This window comes from Marmota marmota, unplaced genomic scaffold (genome assembly GCF_001458135.2).
Source record: "Marmota marmota marmota unplaced genomic scaffold, marMar, whole genome shotgun sequence".
In the NCBI taxonomy this organism is placed as follows: domain Eukaryota; kingdom Metazoa; phylum Chordata; class Mammalia; order Rodentia; family Sciuridae; genus Marmota; species Marmota marmota.
Window position 1 is genome coordinate 14127990 of NW_026000093.1, and position 9150 is coordinate 14137139.

Consider the following 9150-nt stretch of genomic DNA (forward strand, 5'->3'; position numbering starts at 1 on the left):
GGAGGGAGGGAGGGAAGGAAGGAAGGAAGGAAGGAAGGAGGAAGGAAGGAAAGAAGGAAGGAAAGAAAGAAGGAAGGAAGGAAGGAAGGAAGGAAGGAAGGAAAGAAAGAGAGAAAGAAAGAGCATGGTAGGCCATTAAGCTACATCTTCAGCCCTTTATTTTATTAATTTATTTTGTTTATTTATTTAATTTTGATATATGGTCTCATAAAGTTGTATAAGCTAGCCTCCAACAGACTTGAGGACCTCTTGCCTCAGCCTTCTAGCTGAGACTTACAGGAATGTTTCATCCTACAGGATAAACATTATACTTTTAACTCAAGGAAAAAAATATAAAGACATTTACTAGATTTACTAATTAACATTTATCAGAAAGGTTATACTGGGATCCATGCTTTATTCAAACGTTTTTAAAAATGCAGGGTGTATGCTAGCTAAATAAGCACAGGATATACTCTCAGCCCTACTGAAGACCTTTTAATGTTATCACTGCCAAATCAGACTTCTGAAAGTTATAATTAGTTAATGCCTCTTCCTTAAATACAAATATACCATGTAAACAGTTACTATTAATGTAATTAAAAGTTTAAAAGGAAAAATGGCATACACCTGTAATCCCAGTGACTGGGAGGCTGAAGCAGGAGAATTCCAAGTTCAAAGCCATTCATGGAGACCTTGTCTCAAAATAAAAAAATAAAAAGGGCTGGGGATGTGGTTCTGTAGTTAAGTGCCCTTGGGTTCAATCCCCAGTACCAAACAAATGTGCAGGCACACATACACAACCAAAAATAAGTCTTTAAATTGTGAATAAACTTGTTTGGGGAGTGGGTGCTAGGGAATGAACATCCCAGGGATGTATTACACTGAGCTACATCCCTAGCCCTTTGTTATTTTTTTTTTTCTTTAGAGTGGGGATAAGTTGCAGAAGCTGGCCTTAAACATGTGATCCTCCATCTCAGTCTCCCAAGTGGTTGAGATTCCACAAATGTGCCACCATGCCCCACTGTGAATAAAATTTTTTGAAAACATCAGCTGTTGGTATGTGAATTTATTCTGATATCATTATTACCTAACATTATCAACTTAATATTGTTAAAAATTGGCATTTTAACAGTAATATACTGAGAACATCAAGCATCCAAAATGCTTTAAGTTACAGTCTTTGGGGAAGAAAGGTAGACGAAAGGAAAGAAGCTATATTAAGAGTTGAGATTAAGAATCTAACCTTTGGCCACAAAAAAATAAAACAAAACAAAAACAGTTAAAAATGGAATAAAGATGAAAAAGTTTCAAAATACTAATGTCTTGCACATAATGGCAAATAAATTGTTGTCAAAAGAAGAAAAAAGTATCAATTTCAGTAAGTACATTTCTTAAGGTTTATCAGCAGAGACCAAAAGAAAGATTTTTATACTTTTCCCCATGTATTCCAGAAATTTATCCAAACAAGTTAATAACTAAACAGATATTCAGCATAAGAGTTTCTTATACAACTTAAGTAACATAACTGTGCATTCAAGCTGTTCCTCTCTTTATTACCGAAAACAAAAGGGTGTCAAATGGGTTATATGCAGATCCTTCAGTAGGAAGGTCCCCATACTCTGCAGAAGCTCCTAGAAAAGACTGCATTTAACAGACTGTTTTAATACAAATGAAGAAAGTCATAACATTAAAACTTGGGGCTTAGGGATGTGGCTCAGTGGTAGAGCACTTGTGAGAGGACCTAGGTATGAACTCCAACACTAAAAGAAAGTTTTAAAATCTTCTGGTGCCTTCCTAAGGTGCTAGAGTTCATGAACATCAGACTGATCATAATCCTTTGTTTTGTTTAGAAAATAAAATTTGTTCAGTATACTTGCCAGATGGTAGAAAGATAAGACATTTTGACTGGGAGACTTTTCTTTTTTAATTTTTTCTACAGTTGTAGTTGGACACAGTATCTTTATTTTTATTTATTTATCTTTATGGGGTGCTGAGAATTGAGCCCCGTGCTTCACTCTTTCAAGACAGGCACTCTACCATTAAGCTACAACTCCAGCCCTGGTATACTTCTTACTTTCCCAGTAAAGTATTAAATTGCTTTCTTCCAAAATAGTTATAAATTTTTTAAATTTATACTTATACATATTCAAAGATATATGTTAACCCATTTTCATGATCTCAAATGATAATTAAAAATCAAATTTATTTCTCAACTTTATATCTGTACTCCATACATTAACCAAGAACTATTATTTTTTGCATAAACTTGGAAAAAAATAACTATTCCAAGGATTTACTTTCCAGTCTTATTTAAACATTAAGCATGTTTAGAAACAAAACCATGTATATAACATGCACTCAATGAAATGAAAATGGTTAATGATACTGTCAAGATCTGTCTGTACCGTTTCTACTTGACATCCTTCCTTCATCAAAATAGTTTTGTCATTTAAGTCAGCCTCATTCAAAACACAAAACTGTCTGCACCCAAAATCTTTAAAGGCCATTTTGGTGACATAAGAATGAAATGAAAAGGACAACTTTCAGGATAATCCACTTGTAAAGTACAAGACAAGATAGTGAGGACTGGCAAGGAGGAATGAAGGCAAAAATTTCTTGGAAGTTAGATACCATCACTGACATGCATGGATGACTGCTGAGAAGTCAGAAAAAGAAAAGAACTTACTGATGGTTCCCAGCAAGGTCCTTTCCTATTATAGCCACGGTAGTAGAAAAGAAAGAAAAAGTGAAGAAAAATTTAGAGTAGCATTATATTTTTACTGGTTTTAAGAATTTCACCTTAACATTTGAAAAAACTCATTACTCAAAATTCAATTCTATTTTAGGAATCTTACTATGGTAACTTTAGTTAATTTAAAATATTCTGATAATGTACGAACAAAATAAATTCATTTAATAGAATGTTTAGAACGAAATAAAATCATCCCTCAGTATCCATGGGGGATTGGTTTCCTGGACATTTTCCCCTCCACCCATACAATGCTTGAGTCCCTTGTATAAAATGGTATATAGTATTTGCATATAACCTAAAACATCCCCTCCCCTTATACTTTAAATCATCTCTGGATTACTTATGTAACAATACAATGTAAACGCTATATAAATAGTTTATACTGCATTATGTAGAAAATAAGAAAAAAAAGGTACATGTTCTGTACAGATGAAATTTTTAAAAATATCTTTGATCATCCTATGGTTGATGCAGAACCCATTATAGTTAGCAATAGCTCACTGTACAAATGGTAATCTGGTGGCGGATTACCCAGAGTTTTTGCGTGGTGATCTGACCAGCATGGGGCTCTCACTGCCCCCTGACTGTCACACCAGCTTGGGAAGGAATTGCGTGCTAACCTGCAGAATTGGTTGGTCTGGACCCAGTCCCCAGGCTGGGCCTGCTGAACTGCACCTCCACAGATGGACACCACCCCAGAGCCTGGGGACACTGAACTGAGGAAGTGGGGTTCCCAGGGAGGGCCCAATCCTAGCCTGACATCTGGAGTGGCCTCTGCAGCCTGGCCTGGTGTCACCTCTTGTGGCTGCTCCTGAGGCTGTACCTGCAGGACCTGGCATTCTTAGGCCCATGAAGCCAGAACCCACACTCTGCCCCTGCCCCTACCCCATCCCCTTCCCCCTACTAGTTCCGGTGGTAAGTGTAACAATTAAAATGACATCACTTGTCAAAAAAAAAAAAATGTACAAGAGTTGAAATTCTTAGTATAAAAATATTAGAAGAGATAACTTTGTCATCATATGACTTTTTCTAAAATAAATACACTGGTACTAGAGACTAGGATTTTCTGCAAAAATGGTCTAATAGTAAACAGGTTATATACAGATCCTTCAGTAGAAAGGTCCCCACACTCTATAGATGCTCCTAGCAGAGATGGTATTTGATGAGTTGTTCTGTTACAAGTAAGAGAAATCATAAGATTAAAACCTGCGGGGGTTAAGGGTGTGGCTTAGTGGTAGAGCACTTGCCTAGCACGTGAGAGCACCACAAAAAAAACAAAGTAAAATAAAAACCTGAATAATGACTTTCCAAGGTGCTGGTTCATGAAGATCAGACTGGTCATAACCCTTTTTGTTTAAAAAATAAAATTTGTTCCAGTACACTTACCATAATTTTAACTTCCACATTTAGTTGTGGTATAGGGACTTTACTGGGAATCTGGAATTTCATTCATTATTTGTTTGGTTACAGAACATTCTCCTCCACCACCAATTCAAATGATGACTTCTCAAAATACAATAAGCTGGGGCAGGACTACTAAAGAAAAATTAGTCCAAGTTAAATTACCCAGAGGTCTTCCAGAGTTGGGATTCAACCTACTTATACCACATTGACAAATCTCCACTCAGATCATTCTAAAGTACATCTCTGTTAGTACCCACAGTCACTTTTTGTGTGTGCTTTAAAATTTTTTTCTTTAGTATAGTATTTAAAATCCTAATAAACTATATTTACGTTCCATGTTTTTTTTTTTAACTCATACATTTTAAAATTCATAAAACATGCCAAAAAGGCTTTAGTGACTGATTTTCACACCTACCAAAAGGGACTATGTTACTGCTTTAAAGAAAACTTTAGGGGCTGGGAGTGTAGCTCAGTGGTAGAACACATGACCAACATCAATAAAGCCCTGGGTTCAATCCTCAGCACTTTGAAAACAAAACACAACCTTTCTTTAGCAAGGTATGTGCCTCGGGTCCTTAATCTTATCTGTTTAAGAAACTCCTAAAAAGTTTTTTTTTTTTTAAATTCATGTATGAAATTTAGATTTAGTAAGCCTTCAATGTGTTTTAAGAGCTTTCTAAGAATTTCTGCAAGGAGGTAGAAAGGGCACGTAGAACCACATTAGAATATGAGGCCTAAGCATAGATATTATTTTTTAAAGCTTTTGATAATTTATGCATCCAGTTCACTATAAATCAAAACCTCTGCACCCCATTCATGCCCTCCTCCAGAGTTTACTGCTTTTGCAGGTCCCTCCACATCTGAAGTTTCTTTTGGTGTCATTAATCTAGAATAAGTAGTCAAAGAAGGGCCTGTTCTAATTTTGTCTTTATCTGAGTTTCTACCTCCAAAGGACCACTATACCACAATATGTATAAAAGGCTTACTGCAGAAGTATATAGTTGCAAGCCAAAGTTGAAATGCACATATGTGAAAAGTATACAAAGAATAAGGGAAATTATTTTTTCTAAACTAAAGCAAATGCCAAAGAGTCTGGAGATCATGTTTTGGAGCGTAATATAGTCAACTAATTCCTAGTACTCACTAAATGAGGTACAGAAGTGAATTAAACCTATAAGATTGTAGGTCTTCCAATAACAGCAGAGAACATTTATTGAATGCCAGTTATATGCTTTTCACATTTATTATCTCATTTTATTTCCAGCACAACAGTCACTTTACTTATTAATTGGATGAACATATAACTAAATCTGTTGGTCTGTGTTCTGATTTGTCACCTATAAATTTGCAGAATCCAATCTGTAAAATCAGGGAGTTAAATTAGACAATCAAATAAGATAATTTGCTCTGTAACTGTAAAGTGGCAATAATAATAATGCCAACAAAATCACCACCAGCAACACTTTTATTGAGCACTCTCTATCTACAAGTTATTAAATGCATGGCTTTCATGTATTATATCCTCTAATACAACAACACAAAGTTAACATGCCTGTCTTGCCTAATATTTATATAGGAGTCTTACCTGGATCAACTGGTACAGTGAATGTTATGGTTTAGAAGAACTATACTGAAGTTTAAGATTTCAGAGGTTAAACTCTTTTGAGAATAACAGAGTTGAGCTGTTACTGATAATGTGGGTAAACTATGAAAGGAATGGAAATAAAAGTCAGCAGGAGTGGGAAAAAAATAAGTTTTAGATGGATCCTCCAAAAGACAATAAAATCACCCAGGATTATGAGCAGACTGGTTTTGAAAACCGAATTCCTGTCTCTGAACTGACCACGTGAATGTCCTCGTCTCAGTTTAATTCAACTTTGTCTCCTGAGTATGGCTTTATTATAATGCAGTGTACTCTTGTGGACCCCATCACTATGTTCCTCAGTTCCAGACTTTCTATATTACTATTTACCCATGTTAGACTCCTAGATAACCCAGATATATTCCTATCAATTAGCACCTCATGAGTCAGAGAAACAGCAAAAATGCATTGCCAATTTTATTACTCTAAATTGATCTGTATTTTAAAAAACTATGTTTTTTTGAATTTTGATAGTCATAAGAAAAAACAGATACAAAGGAACAATAGCAGACTTAACACATTTAAGTAGCAGGTTAAAAAAAACTTTAAATATTGATATTAAACAAATGACTTGTATCTTCCACTACATTTTAAAATAGGACACTAATGATGCTTCTCTTACCTTACTCAGTCTTCTCATGTTAATTTACTCTCTTTTCAAATGGAATTCCTGAACTAAATCTAGCTTTTTTTTTCTAACCATACCCTTCTTAAGTGACTGATAATAATACTGGGAAAAAGAATCCTCCCAATACAAGTACCTGGTTATAGCTCTTTGGTTAACTGTCAAGGCAGATTTGAATTGCAATAGAAAATATTTGATGTCTCAAGTCCTTTAATATGTCTCCAGCTACATGAACACAAATGCTAAAGCAAGTTCTGCAACTAGGTGGTTATGTAACAGTGGTCCACTTAATGCTTTGAATGTAGTCCTTGCTGCTCTGCCACTGCAACTTATTTTTAAAATGGACATGCTTCTTTCTCTTCCTGTCTTCCTGCTCCTCCCTAATCTCTCCCCCTATATAATTTCAGGGGAAACAGGATTACCTGACAGATTTATCTGTCCTTGAGTACAAACCCACGACAGGAACAAGGTAATCCAGACTTTAAGGACTGTACCTGAAGAACTCAGAAATGACTATCTACCAAATTAACAAGTGAATTACAACTCCAACAGAGAACACGTGGATTGTAGCCTTTGAATCACCTCTTTAAAGACCCTCTGTTCCTGCTGATGGGCAGAACCACAGCCTTTGGGACAGGAGTCTCCTGTGTTTTTCCTTTGCTAGCAAATCAATAAACCTTTTTTCCTTTTTGTCAAAACTGTATCCTCATTATTGGACTGGCACTGGGAACAAGGACTGCGCTTTCCATAAAAGCATTTGTTTACATAAACAGGCAGATTTTTTTTTTTTCTTGGTGGTGCTGGTTTGGAATCCAGTATCACACAGCATGTTAAGATAAGCACTTTACCACTAAGTTATACCAATGGATCCAGAAAGAAAATTTTAATGGAATTGAGCAATCAGAAAAAAGTTAACAAGCTTTAGTTATTATAATAGTTACTTGAAGAAATTGGCAAATAAGGCGAACTTTTGGGTCTAAATGTACACAACTCTGAGAAATTACCTGATACTCAATTCCACAGATTTCTTCATTTTGATTATTTTTTTAAAAAGTCTAGAGTTTGATAAAAATTACTTTTAAGTTCCAATCCATCAGTTTTGGGACTGATACACAAATGTTTAGCCAGTCAATTTGTAAGAAGGACTGAACCACCATGTAGTCAATCTGAACAAAAACTACATGCTACCACTTAGAAACAAATTCACACCTCCATCTACCAGGAGTACTGACTTAGGAATATATAAAGGGGGCATTTTAAAGTTTCTGAATGATGAGTTAAATATCTTTCAAATGTCCACAAGTTTCTGCTTTAGAGATGTTAAACTTCATGTTATTATATGTTGAATTGAAATGCTTTGTCATATTACTGTCATACAGAATTACTGAAAAATACAAACAAAGCTATGCTATGTAAGCCTAACACTATAATAACAATGAAGAACAAATGCTTATCAGAAGGAAACAGTAAAATCTCCAAGCAAAGAGTAGAGTTGTTCCTGATTTAGCACTATAAGAAAATACTAATACTTGAACATTCAAAGTACTCCCTAAAGGACTGGGGATGTAGCTCAGAGGTAGAGCACTGGTCTAGCAGGTTCAATCCTGGTCACTACAAATACAAAAGAAAGAGCACTTCTAATTCAGGGTTTGACCTACTACTCCATTTAGAAAACTATAGTTATCTCTTTGTTTTGATACTGCCATTGCCAAGGCAATGGATCCTATATTTAATGCTGAGTTTGAAATCTATGATGAAGAAAGCAACTTATAAGGTATCCACAGAGACATCTAAAAACAAACTAAGTGATTGCCCTGTTCAAAGAAAAAAGATTAACAATAAAGAAAATAATGGTGGTAACTTAAGCAACTGAATGCCTATGTATTAAGTCACCTAGGAACTGGCAATTGCTTATCATTAGTCTATAACAGATTAAGGATAATATATAATAATATATAATGATAGCTTATCATAGTCTTCTAAATCTTCACATATGTTTGTCTGTTTTTTGGTATCAGGGACTGAACCCAGGGGCACTTAACCATGGAACTACATCCCCAACCCTGCCCCACTTTTTCTTAAGATTTTGAGACAGGGTCTCACTTAGTTGCTTAGGGCCTTGTTAAGTTGCTAAGGCTGGCTTTGCACTTGAGATCCTCCTGCTTCAGCCTCCTGAGCTGCTGGGATTACAGGCATGCGCCACTGCACCCAACCCATACCAGTATTTTTAAGAAGGATAAAGTCTTAAAGATCTTGAATAATCATTTCACAGAGGAACTAAAATTAGAAAGACTACTTTGATTATTAATCCTCTTATTTTAAGAATACTGATATCAATAGGGAAAAGGTTCAAATACAACAAAGTACTTTTAACCATCTTACCTATTTATATTTCTAATGTACAAATTAGAAATATATGAAATATGTAAATGGGTAATATAAAGTTTGTAAAACATATGAAATATGTAAAACATAGTACCTGAAATTGAACTCTTGGACACTGAATCAGAGATAAGTTAGTACCAATTTTCCTTACGATACTTCGAGATGAACCATATGGTTTTCCAGACCAAAGTACCTGTAGAAGTAAGAAAAACCAAAAGTTTAATTATAAGATTTTTACAACTGTTAATACTGGAGTTGTAACTGCATGACATGCTAACACATTACTTATGGCAACAGAAAGCTCTAAGTGTTATGGGAAATAAGCTCATACTTTCAAAATAAATAAAATATATATATATA

At 35.0% G+C, this 9150-nt stretch overlaps 1 protein-coding gene across 1 annotated transcript in view; it reads right to left on the reverse strand.

Moving 5' to 3' along the window:
* Nucleotides 1-9150, reverse strand: part of Mtfr1 (mitochondrial fission regulator 1) — a 39961-nt gene that overhangs the window by 18194 nt on the left and 12617 nt on the right. The window contains exon 4 of the mRNA XM_048782843.1: nt 8885-8983. Within this exon, the coding sequence (XP_048638800.1) occupies nt 8885-8983 (99 nt within the window). The remainder of the gene's footprint in view (nt 1-8884; nt 8984-9150) is intronic.